The sequence below is a fragment of the Phalacrocorax carbo genome, chromosome Z (genome assembly GCF_963921805.1).
Source record: "Phalacrocorax carbo chromosome Z, bPhaCar2.1, whole genome shotgun sequence".
NCBI classification, from domain to species: domain Eukaryota; kingdom Metazoa; phylum Chordata; class Aves; order Suliformes; family Phalacrocoracidae; genus Phalacrocorax; species Phalacrocorax carbo.
The window spans coordinates 50,776,968-50,789,868 of record NC_087548.1 but is presented as its reverse complement, the minus strand read 5'-3'; the positions used below and the strand labels follow the sequence as shown (position 1 = coordinate 50,789,868).

At 42.9% G+C, this 12,901-nt stretch overlaps 1 protein-coding gene and 1 long non-coding RNA gene across 8 annotated transcripts in view; one reads left to right on the top strand and one right to left on the bottom strand.

Annotated features, from left to right (window-relative positions):
- The window catches only part of LOC135310463 (uncharacterized), a 34,426-nt gene extending 27,349 nt beyond the window's left edge, over positions 1 to 7,077 (bottom strand). For all 5 annotated transcript variants that reach the window (XR_010370526.1, XR_010370525.1, XR_010370528.1 and 2 more), the window contains exon 1: positions 6,640 to 7,077. This is a non-coding gene — a long non-coding RNA (uncharacterized LOC135310463). The remainder of the gene's footprint in view (positions 1 to 6,639) is intronic.
- Positions 7,078 to 7,188: 111 nt separating this feature from the next.
- ADAMTS19 (ADAM metallopeptidase with thrombospondin type 1 motif 19) overlaps positions 7,189 to 12,901 on the top strand; it is a 155,348-nt gene continuing 149,635 nt past the window's right edge. For 2 of the 3 annotated variants that reach the window (XM_064438674.1, XM_064438673.1), the window contains exons 1-2: positions 7,189 to 7,616; positions 8,624 to 9,234. In XM_064438674.1, coding sequence (XP_064294744.1) covers positions 7,538 to 7,616; positions 8,624 to 9,234 — 690 coding nt within the window. In that variant the 5' untranslated portion in view covers positions 7,189 to 7,537. The remainder of the gene's footprint in view (positions 7,617 to 8,623; positions 9,235 to 12,901) is intronic. The other variant, XM_064438675.1, reaches the window with a different exon arrangement.

Below are 12,901 nucleotides of genomic sequence, written 5' to 3'. Positions count from 1 at the left end.
CCACGAAGTGGGCTTATACTGCTATCTAGGCATGGAGGTAAAATCCTTGGTCTACAAGCTCTTACACTGGCAGAAAAAGCAGGTACAATCATGGACACCAGATTTACATCAGCTGGTTTAGAAAAGGTATTTATAAATAATCCCAAGGTTTTGTGACAAGACACCATAATTTGCATCTAACTGGACAACAGAGCTTTTTAGATAGCAATGATACACAGCACTTTTAATCTTCAAGCTGCTCTGCAAACACAAACGGATATCTCCTCTGTAACGGAGATCTTTGAGCTCTCTGTTGACTGACACTCCCTGGCTTTGGCCAGAAACAGGATCACTGTTGTGCAGCTTGTCAGTTTGTTTATTTCTGCTGCCTGACCTCACTTAAGTACACCAACTTTTGCACCTTTATTCTTACCTGTCTCAGCATAATGGGAGGGAGAAGGAGGATGAGATTAAGAATTGAGGAGAAAAACTGAGAACATCTCATATGACACCAGTATTTCTTTTTCCACCTCAATTCAAGCAAAAGACGACTACAGAGTAGCTTGGAAACCCTTTAACCATGTGTCCTTGGCTTTTTGCCTGTTTAACAGAGGTCTTGCACAACCTGTGTTTTATGTGCTGTCACCTTGATTTCTCTATATTTTAGCTGGTCTCCTGGTGCCACTGTTTGCCATTGGCCTGCCTTCAAAGCGAGTGCCTGTGGACAGTACTCATACGGTATGTAACATACCGTATGCTTTGACAACTCATGTGGTCTTAATGGGTTTCCCAGTTACAGCAGCTAAAAGAGCAAGGCAGCCTGTTCTGCAGGCTACCACACAGCAGTTCTTATGAATAAATCCTTTAGATAGGAAAAAATAAATCTTTTCTACAATGTTTGTTTTTTATCTGGTAGATATAATGAAGTCTTTCTCTCCTGCAGCAGGGGAAAGTGCAAATAGGATATCCGCAATGTCATTTAAATGAATAATGACTTGGAGACTAGTTAACTTCATTTCTATATGGCTTCATGATATCTTCAGTGCTTGCAGCTAGGTGACATGTTGAAGAAGGATGTCTAGAAATCAGTGATTATCTTTGTTCAGCTATCCTATTGCATGCTTTCTTTAAATCTATACGGAAAGAAAGATGTGTTTCAGAAAGCAAGGTTATTTATATGCCTCATCTTACAAAACAGCAAGGAAATGAACCTTGCTGCATGGACCACTTCCTTTGATTTACTTAGAGCTTTTGAAGTGGTATCTCATTATCTTCTCTTTATCCTCCCTTGTTTTTCTTTACTTTGTTATCTTGATCAGCTTTCAAATCACCTCTACACTGGCTTCTCCTGACCTGGATCCATTCTCCTGCCTCTTGTCTTCCTTTTCTCTGTGTGAGTTATAGTTGTGTAATAAAAACAGTAACGCATGTATACTGATAAACTGAAGACTACACAGCAATGTAACTGCCAGAATCTCTAAAATTCATTCAATTTTTTAAACCTTTCTTGGAGCCACATTTCATGTTACACAAGATTTGCCTGCATGGCGTTTCATATTTCCCACTAACATGTTATCATTCCCATTTCTGTATTTTTCATTTTACCTTCAGGTTTATAGGCTTTCGAGTTATACTGATTCCATTTAAAAAAAAAAAAAGTTTTTTGGCTTTTTTCTGAAGCTAAAATGGTGTAAATACATTATGATGGTAGTACCACTCAGCCATTTAAAGTGTGTACATAAGTAATGGAAAGGTATTTTTAACTCACTGTATAATTCTTAACATGATTGCTCCATTTCTCTGCATAAAATCAGAATAAATTCTGAAACAGACTGGTTGCCTAGTAGGGTTGGGATAAGTATGGCTTATAGAATCTTTTAAACTTACTAGTTTAAACATAGCAGACATGTACCTGGTGTTCACTAATCATCTAATGCAGTGGTCAATTATTCTGGTTTGATCATAAAACCGATAGACTTTTGTACCCAGTCCCAGATGTCTGCAGTTCCTACCAAATACTTTTCTTTGTTGTACAGCATGTATTCCTGCCCGCCTTTTAATGTGGAGACATGCAGGTAGAGAGAGGATGAAGTAGCCTAGTGGAGGTTCCCAAATTTTTTTTGGATATAAATTAGAAAAGGTTAGAATTTTTTTAAATACAAATGCTACAGTCAGAAATGGGGTAATTTTCCAACAGGAAGCAGAACTCTAATTTCCCACCATTCTTGACTATGCAAAATTTCTTTAATCCTCTAACCTGCTTTTACTCCTCTGCTTTGGCAGAGGAGTCAGTTTCATTATCTTTATAATGAAGAATGAATTCTCCACTACGAGAATTCATGTCCATCGAGCTATTTTAAGGGTATTTTCCTTTATTGCTTTTTTCCCAGTAATTAACATTAACATGTTTCTATGTTCTCATATATATTTACAAATTATAATACAGTTGTAAACAGTATTTTTATTTTTAAGACATCACTATTTTAAGACATGCTTATTGTATTATTTTAAAATGTATTTGTCAAGAAGAACCACGCAGTGTTAAATAATAACGTGTAGGTATTCTCCATAAGTAGTCTCTCCTATAGCATCTCTTCTACACCCTATGATAGCAATAGTGATACACTGGTTTTGATGGTAAATTGTACATGCTGTTGAGTACAGGAAGTTCTATGAAGATTGGAACAAGATTTCGGCAGCACCTCCAAAACAACAACTTTAAGTTTATATGCACTGACCTCAAAAGGATTAATCTTCTAAATTCAGGCATGCACGGAAACCACAGGAGTGTTGGAAATTTAATTCTTACTGAAGATCTGATTCAAATGGCAATCTCAGAAGTTCTTAAAAATTAGTGATAGAGATGTTGATCATTCTGATTTAGCCTTTTCCTCATAATTGATCAAGCGACATATTTCCTTGTTAGATTATTTCTAATTTAGAAATTTGAGGAAGCTCCTCTTTGTGGGAGGCTCTACCTTGGCAAGTTTTATGGGACTCAGGTTCACAGAGAGAGTCTTGCTGTCTTTTACGTGGCTTCAACTTGAGTAGAGTACTTTGGTACCTTCCATTGTACAGACTGAGCTTTCTGTCAAATTGTCAACAATTGCCAAGCACCAATTTTTCTGAGAAAAAAAAAGTCACCAAATCAAAAGGATATAATAAAAGAGTTTGAAAGTCTATTCTGGTTAAAACAGTGACTCTGCCAAACATTCTACATAAATAGTGTGTTGAAAGTGCATTTTAAACCTGTATGTACCATCCACAAAGATCTTGATTAATTTCACAATATGACTTTGTGAAGTAACTCTTTGTGAAGGTAACAACTGTGACTTGGGAGTAAATTTCACTGACTCACCTAAACACAATAGGATCATAAGAATTGGTGGGGTAGCATAACAGCATTGAGCTGCTATGAGCTTAGCTTTGCACTCATGTCATTTTTGCACTTTAAACTAGCAGAGGTATTAGGCTCACAATAGTTCGACACACATCTTACTCCACAGGTCATCTGATTGAACTATTGAGTTTAGATGTAACTGTGAGATTTGCTCTGAAGCAAGATCTGCTAAAGAGAAGTTGTTTGAAGTGGCCTTAAATACATACATTTTAAATAAACCCTTCATTTTGAGCATGTAAATAACGGTATAGAATTACAGACTAAACATTCAGCGTCCATGAGCTAACAGGCAGTGGAAATTCACTGTTCAGTTCAAGGGACAGGGAACGCAATATTTTCTAAAATGGAAAAAAGCTAATTTCGTTCACACTTAAGAGCAGAAAATTTGCATTGGTTCACATATAACTGCAGGTAAAAAAAATTCAGTTCAATCTGCTTTCAAACAAGTTTATTTATACTGAGATAACATTTGCAAAGCTCCCTAGAAACAGGAAGATGTGAGTTTCTGTTTCTAATCTCAACAGTCATACGATACGTGGCCTTAAGGTAGTAAGCACCCTTCAAAACAGAAAAGATTTTTTCCATTCATATAGCATATTTTGTTAAGTTGTAAAAATTTGAAACAAATGTACTCAAAGATTTTTTAAAAATCAATTATATCATCAATCAAAACATATGAACAAATAATTAACAACTATTTCCCTGTGAAGACGATTAAAGGTTTGGGTTTTTTTGGTAACAATTACTTGAGACAATCTTGTATATATTGTAAAGCTGAGGTAATTTTAAATCACTTTTGTATGTATAAACCTGATAGCTTTTACAGTTGGATGATTAAGTAAGAAGAAAAAATAAACCAAGGAAAGTCCCTGACTGATGGTGGTGTCTGCATTGCCAGAAGCTGACTTTTCAAATTCAACAGTGTGATTTGTCCATATTTATCTTAATCCCTGGAATTAAATCACTGAAACAGATTCACTGTGAGATGGGGGCGAAGGGGCAGAAATTCTGCCCTTGCTCACATTAGGTAAGGCAGTAACTGCAGTTCAGATTTAAATAAAACCATAGTGGTGCAGGGTGTGGAGGTTGAAGAACAATATCCATGTCTTCAAAATATGGCTTGAGATGTCTATGGTACGTCACCAGTGATTGGGGCACTATCATGCATGATCTTGGCACACTGAAGAAAAGAGAAGTCAGCCTGTGGTGGGGCCTGAGAGAGCCCTTGCCCTGCCAGCCCCTAAGGGACTGATGGCACTGTTCCATAAATTTAACATCAGGAAGGACTAAAAGAGAGGAAATTGCCAAATCTCTGTTGATTTCAACAAAATTAGGCTGATTTATCCCAATCAGGAAGGACTGATGAGGACAAATTCTTTACCACATTTTCTGTAATTTTTTTCTCATGTCAGTGAGATGATCTGAATCATTGTTATACTTTAAAAATCAACACTCTCTTTTCTTAATGCTTTCGTGATTCTGCATGAGTCCCTTAGACCTTTCAGATTGCATGCACAGTTTTAAGAATCTACTGGAGCACACTAAATGTTGCTTTTCATCTAGCTCTATATTGAGTTTGAAGATACTCTTTATTCCGATTTTATGAAGGCATAGTTAATACTAGCCCGCATGCAATATGTTATGTAAAATAAAGTGTTTTACAAAGAGTTTTGGTGGCTTTGCAATGAAGAAAATAATAAAGTCTTTTGTACAGTACATGTGGATACAATAATTCCCTCTGCAAAATAATTGCAGTATGAAAGCATTGTTTTGTTCTTTTAATTCTTATTCTTTTAGACATAGACTTCTCTGCACTAGTTTCACAGTGACGACAGTTAGCATGTGGTGGGCTACAATACCGTCTACCAGTATTAACCTATGACCAGACTCTTTGTTAAAACTAATGAACACCAGTAGGGGCTCTATTTTATAGTGCACTTTTCCCAAAGTTAAACATAGAGAACTTCCCCCTGTATTTTTACTTTAACTATTGAAACGATAAAAAAAAAAACAAAACCAAACATAAAATGAACTAAAGATATTTGTTGCAGCCCCACGTTGACTGCAGCTTGCCTTGTATTTGTACGTGGAGACGTATGTGAAATGTTCCTCTTTTAGTTTGGCCGGTGATAAAGTCAAACATATTAAAGTCTTTCTCAGTTGGCTTCTTACGGTCTCTTTACCCCCTGCAGCTTGTGTTGAAAAGGCCAGATTCTGCTTACCTTACTAACAAAAGCAGTTCTTTTGTCTTTTTAGCAAAATTATACGTGGGACTAAAAGAAGCAGAATTTGGTCCAAAGGGACTAACTTAACTTCAGGAGATTAAAAACACCTACAGCAATTCACAGTTTTAAAGGGAACAAATGTACATGCCATGTCTTTTTTTCCTTATTCCTGCCGGTTGTCCATTTATATCTTTTGGGATGTTACTGCACACGTTGTAAGCAAAGGTTTTCTCTGTGTATTTTTGCATCTTGTCTATATATTCTGATTTGTTTTTAAAAAATACGATCAGAATTTGCATCTAGTATTTGCACAAGAGCTTATAAACCACATCTTACAGGATTTCCTAATCAGTTGTAAGGAGACTGCAGTTTTGGGCCTATTAACCAGTTCCACAGTAAATTACTAGGTATGTTGTTATTTACTTGGGAAACAAAGCTTCATTTAAAATGCATTTTTACGGTAACCTTAAATTACCAGGCAAATGCTAGTTTGCAGCCTCTGGAAAACTCACCTCTTCCTGAACTGTTAAATGCAAATCTATCATCTTGTTTTTACTACGTCCCTCTGATTTTACTTAGTGTAAGTAGGCTCAGATGCAACATTAAAAAAAAAACCCTGGAACACCAAAAAAAGATCACTGTATGGTAACTTTTTCCCTGTAAAATGAAGCAACTAATCAAAACTACTGTTTGGAGGTAGTTGAGAACACATACCCACGCAGCAGAGGTTTGAAGCAGCTATTGAACACAACAGAGAACAAACCCCAGCTGCGTTTTGTGTCTGTGGAGTCTAAACATGTTTTTTATTTGGAGTCCTAACATGTGATTTTTGTTTTGCTTTTCACTTTATACAACTTTTAGAAAGAATTCTTGCAACTTCGTAGCTTGCCCCTACCGGCACAGATGGCTTTCCTTTTCCACAGGGGAATGCTCTGCTTTCCCCTAAGGCGTAGCAGTCACCTTTGACACCACCACCAGTAGGTAAAGCAGCAGAAGTTATGGTAAGAAATCAGGCTTTTAGGGGGAGGTGTTTACCTGTCGCTTCTGCAGTTTACGCTGATGTTAGATTGATGTGCGTTTAAAGCTTTTGCTCGAGTCCTCACTTAATCGCTCCTCTGCTGACAGGGTTGGGGCGGAAAGTGGTGGGTTTCCATGGAGAGCTGCGCAGTGTGGGCAAAGGGAGCTTAAAATCAAATTACACAAAACCGGGCAGAAACGGTCGGTCCCTGCTGCTCCCTGGATCCGAGGCAAAGCCTGGGCAGAGCGCGCTGCTGGCGGCGGGGAGGAGAGGCGCCCTCCCCGCCGCCGGGACCCACGCGGTGCGGGGCCCTGCGCGGCCCGTGGGGGCGGCCGGGGCGCGAAGCGCCGTCCGCCGCGGGCCGCCCCCGCGCAAGGTGCCCACGGGGCGCGGCCGGGGCTCGGCTGCCCGCAGAGCCGCCCGCTCGCCGTCCCGGGGCACGGCGGCGGGGCGGGGCGGGGTGGGGCGGGGTGGGGCGGGGGAGGTGGAGGGGGGGGCCGCGCCGGGTGCCCTCCCGGGCGGGGCGGGGCGGGGCCGGGCCGGGGCCCGGCGCGTCCCGCCCCGTGGGGGCGAGCGGCGGGCGGGGGCAGCGCGGTCGCCGCCGCCGCCGGGGCGCAGCTGCCCGCCGCCGGGCGCTGTGTGCGCGCACGGGCCGCGCTCCTGCCTGCCTGCGCCCACACACGCACCCGGACACCGACACGGACACGCACCCGCCGTGCGCTGCGCATCCAGCCCTGCCGGTGCTGCCCGGCCGACCCCCGCCCCAGCGGGACGGCCGCTTCGCGCCCGCCTGCGGTTCCTCCGCGGCGCTCCCTGCCCGGCCCGGCTCGGCTCGGCCCGGCTCGGCTCGGCTCGGCTCGGCACGGCCCTGCTTGTCCTGCCTGCCGGCGTCCCGCGGGCGCGGAGCCGACGGGGATGGGCGGGAGGATGCGCCTGAGCCGCGTCTGCTGCGTGTTCTACCAGCTGTGCGTGCTGTCAAGCGGGCTGGCCGCGGGTAAGTGCGCGCCTTCCGCGGGACAGGGCCGAGCCGCGGGCCAGCACCCTGCCCGCCGGCTGCCGGCAGCCGCTACCCGGTACCTGCCCCATTGTTCGGCGCCTTCACAGCCGTGCCCGTCCCCTGCAACCGGTGGGTGACGGGATAACGCCTGCTTACACGGGGAGGGTGCGTTGCAATGCGCTCGTCTGTAGCAAACGCTGATTTTCGTGCGCAGCCCTGTCATCTCGGCAGTGCTATTCCTAGCGTGCGTAGGATAAGTCTGTAAATAAAACTGTCATCTGTCTCAGGCTGGTGGACGTTGTGTGTGCTCATATGTTTATAAACATAATGCTGGTATGCTGGGAATTTTGGTTAAACGGCGGTATGGTGTGTGTAATACGCAGGCATCACTACTTAGTGGTTATAACTCAGTTTGATTACAGTGTAATGATGATACGGCTTCTGCATGCATCTGCCACTTTTACGCGCACTCGCACGTGTGTGGGCGTGGGGCGTGCATGCATTTGGCTGCACCTTTGAAATCACACTGGGTCTTGCAAAACATGCTGAGAACAAGGTTGAAATTTTCAATTTTTTTTTGTTCAAGTTTTCCCTGCTAAAAAAAAATAAATTTTTTTAGCTCTATGAAAAAGTTGCCACTTTATCTAAATGACAAAAGGTCTGTGCAACTCTCCTTGTGTGGAGGTGGTGGTCATGAGGAAGAAGATCCCCAGCTACTGTTACAACTTCTGCCTAGCTTGACCTCCAGCTCTCCCTCAGTATTTACCAGGACCGTGGTGTGTCCCAGACCCCTGAACAGGCACAGAGACATCTAGTGGCTGGCCCCTCTGCCATGTGTAAGCACAGGATGAAAGGGCCAAATGGAGACCACTGTATTTTGGGTGGCACGCTTGGTGGGCTGGGAGCCAGGAGTGTGTCATGGGGGGCATAGGGTAGGTTTCTGGCAGGTGCTGTGGGCTGCTGGGTGCTCCACTCATTTAAAGCATCTGCTGGCCTTCCCGCAGGTCTCCATGCTTCAGAAGAAACTGAGGAGTGGGAGATCGTCTTCCCTGCGCTGTGGAGCAGGGGCCAGCAGGAGCCGGCAGGTGGCAGTGGTGGTGGTGGGGGCTGCAGCGCCGACCCCAGCTGTGGGAACCGGAGCAGCACCCTCAGCGCCCCTGTCACACCTAGCCAGGTGGCCGGCAGTTCCCGGGAGGTGCGTTCAGTCTCCTCCTCGGTGGAGGGGCAGGCGCAGGCTGTGGGGGAGGCGGCAGAGGAAGAGGACACTGAGGATGAGTATGAGTCTCAGGAGTTTTACCACTGGTCCCCCCTGCCCCAGGGGTCTGGTGCTGCCTCTCAGTTGCCACTACCACCATCCCCCCCGCCACCGCCTCCAGCAGAGGATGGAGATGAAGTGCTGCTGAGGATCCCGGCTTTTGCTCGGGAACTCTACCTGCTGCTCAAGAGGGACAGCCGCTTCCTGGCTCCTGGCTTTGCCGTGGAGGAGCGGCTTGGGGGTGAGGGCAAAAGCCCACCCACTGCTGCACAGTCGCAACCTGAGAGAGCTTGTTACTACAGTGGTGCTGTCCTCCACTACCCGGGCTCCTTCGCCTCCTTCAGTACCTGTGGTGGATTGGTAAGATGACCATGCATGCAGGGGTAGCACCAAGGTCTCCATCCAAGTGTCAGCTTCATCTGCTGCTTTTCACTCCCATCCCTTTCCTAAGGTCCTCTTTCCTTCATATCCTTGTGGGTCCTACCTCTCTACTTACCCTTACTTTTAACCATTTTGCCATTCATACATTTATTATCCCACTCATAATTTTTCTCAAAGCCTACTTCTGCCTTTATCCTGTAAAGTTTTGATGTACTTTGCCCCATTTCCAGATATACTTTTGTCTCTCAGTCCTATGCCTTTCTTTTTTTTAATCTCCTTTTCATTCTTACAACATTCTTTCTTCAGCTTTTCTCATCTCTATCTCTAATTTTATCGTGGGTTTCAGTGTGTGCCTGTAATTAGTTACCTTTGTGCTCAGTCTCCTTCCTTTTTCATCTATTATCATCTCTCCTCCAGTAACATCTGTATCCCATTTATTCTTCATTCTCATCCTATATTCTAAAGTTACCTTTCTCATCCATGTTGATCTTCCTTATGTTCTACATCTCAGTTTTCAGACTGTTCTGTCTTTCCAACTTCTACCAGTGTTTTATGTCTGCTTTTTCATCTTCATTATTCCTTTTCTTTCATTCCTTTCTTTCCTTCGGCCTTTTTTCTCTACCTCACACCTTCCCGCATGTGGTACCTGTAGTTACTTGGATTTGGGACTCCATACTCTTCTTTCCTTTCAGTTCCTCCAAAGAAGTATGCAATGAGTATGTTCTCAGCAGAAATGTTAATATAGTCAGACCTTTTGAATGGTTATTACTTCTGTGGCATACGTCCCTTATGTAAAACAAATTTCACCTGCTATAATTTCTGTTGGATCAGTCGTGATTTTTACCAGATAAAGACCAGAACTGGGCACACTGACAACAGCAGTGGTGATCCAGTGAGCGGCAATCCCAAGATACTTGGGGGTGGATGGAAAGAGTAGAAAGCAGCTGGGATGATGTAAAATGCTGGCAGGTTTTAAAACAAAAACAATTATTACTATTATTATTCTCATTTTATGCCTTTATATAGCATCATAAATGCACACGCCTGCACCACTTTACAGAATATAGACTAGAAACAGTAATGGCGCTAGAGAGAGTTAACATAATAATCACCCTAGGTTTTTTTGGGTGGCTACATGGGTGTAAATCACCACAATCACAATAGATGATTTCTTGTATTTCTCTCAAAATATGCACATCTAACTTGTTCCATTGTTGATTCATGAAGATATGCCTGCCTGGTTTTTATTTGCACGGTCATGAAGTGAAACCAGGTAAAATGCGGAAATTTTGACGGCTTATTCATTTGCCCATTTGGACTTACTCAAAAGTCAAAACCCAAAATGAAAGTGGTGGAGAGGGAACATAGGTGGATTGAGACCAAATAAAATATTTGCCTGCACTCCTGCAGGGTGAAACCGCCAAGATTCACACAACTCCAAGTGGTTGGCATCTAATTATTGACATTTTGTCAGATTTTCCAAAGCATGGTAGCAGAGTTAATTGTGGAGAAAAATATCGGAAGTCAGCTGAAGGTGGTTTGAAAGCAAACAGGTAAAGGATTTTTGTGTTCTGGAAAGGATTTGACTTCTGCATCCCTTGTCCTTATTAGAATTTTACCTCTTTCTACATTGCGTATGTGTAATATTAGGTTAGAGAAGACCTAGGTTGCAAAGAAATTGGTGGAAATAATTATGACAAGTGTCAGCTCAAAAGTGATGTACATCATTGCATATCTGTAATTCCATTGACTTGATTTGTAAATTGAAATTCGCTAGTCAAATAGACCCTGGTTCCCTAGGAGCCCCATTAGTAAATTTTAATTCAGTCAGGCTTTTCCTAGGAGCACCAGCTTAGTCCCAGCTTACCAGCCGGCTAAGTGTGCCTGGGCCCAGACCATCTTCACCATTTGAAAAGCTGCAGCTGAAATATAAACTATACTATGTATCGCAAATAAAACTGGAAAGTGTTGTTGATGTTGACTGGTGTTGTCATGATCCTCAACTGCATAGTCTTGTTGCAGTGAAATAGTTAAGCAGCTGTTCTTCCTGAGAGTGTCGCTGCGTCAGGCACATAGTTAAAAAAAATTGCACAGTGCTATTATGTCAAAGTTGTCATAACAAATCTTAAGTTATTTGTCATTCTTTATTCAGTCATTGCTTCGGCTCTATTACATGTATAAGTTGCTCTGTTTCCAAGAGTCTTGAAAAAACATCACACATACATTTCATATTCTACCCTGTTTCCTCTAGACCTTGCCCTGCAGTAAGAGCCAAGCTATATTTCAAACTACATTTTCTCTTTTAAGATTTAAAAATCCATTGAAACTTGAACCTACAAATATTTTATTGCAGTTACCTCAATTACAATTTATTTTTTCATTTTAAGTATAAAGAAATTTCAGAGAAAGTATGGTACGAATGTCTTAGATACACCCTCATTTCAAAGCCTTGCAGACTTTGGGTTAGGATTACTAGGCTGCGTACACTTTGGAAGACCAAACAAGTGGGCTCTTCAGATAGTAGTCTTTTAGTGAATCTCTTTATTCACCGAGGAAAGTAACTGTAGTCCAACAGACAGCAGTGATTTTGCCACATGGGAGGAAGGGTGAAGAGGTGTAAAGGCCAATAGAAAAGGTTTGGCCGTCATGTGCCGTGGGGGGTTTTACATTGCGGTACAGATGTGTGGCTGATGCTGTGGGTCTAGTTTTGTGAAAAGATACCAGACCTTCAATAAAATGAAAAAAAGGCCTTGCATGAAATTGTTGTGCCATCCAAGTTAGGATGTTGGTGTTGGTTCCAACTTCTCAAGGCATGGAGAGACCTGACATATCAGTGATATTCAGGAAATCGAAAAAAATATCTCTGTAGAAGTCTTAACTGCTCCTTCCAAGGCAGAGGGACCAAAGGATATCGTTGCTGATGTTAGGCACCTTACCCCCTTGAAGTGGGGTTTCGAAGCTTTTTTTACTAGTTGCAGTTGTGTAAATCATGTAACATACAGGACAACATTAAAGCTTCCACGTATTTCTTATTTGACAGTTCTTGAGAGCTTCAGTAGTGTGCTTTTTCTCCAGCTGTTCGGCAAAAGCCAGTGTGGAGGGGTGATAATAATCGGGTTCATAACATACCATGTTATGAATCTAAATACACAAGTGAAAAATGAGAGCTATACTCCCAGTTAATTACTAACCAAATTCTGATTGCCAGTATTGGCCGCATTTGGCAACCTCTCTTGACAAATGAAGGGAAGATAACTCAGTGAATATTTTCTAATCAAACTAAAGATGGAAGATATGCACAGACTGTCTAGAAACTCTGTCACCATGACCTTGGTGTAATCTCATTGCTCACATGATCAATGGTGAAACCCCTATCCAATTCCTTGGTAAAACACTTGCGGATTCTTGCTTCCTTGTGTAGCTCAATGCGATTGGTTCTGAGTGTGTTTTGGGATTCTGCACTGGTGCTCTGGGAAGATTAATAAGGAGAGGTTTCCAACAATTCTCCATCTGTATGCTGACTGCCTGCTTGTTCATCGTTAGCCAAATACCAGGATGTAAGCAGTCTTGCTGATGCCAGTGAGGCTGCTCTTCTGAAAGTGAGGAATTGCAGAGCTGGACCGTTAATTGTTTAAATGGTCGTTTC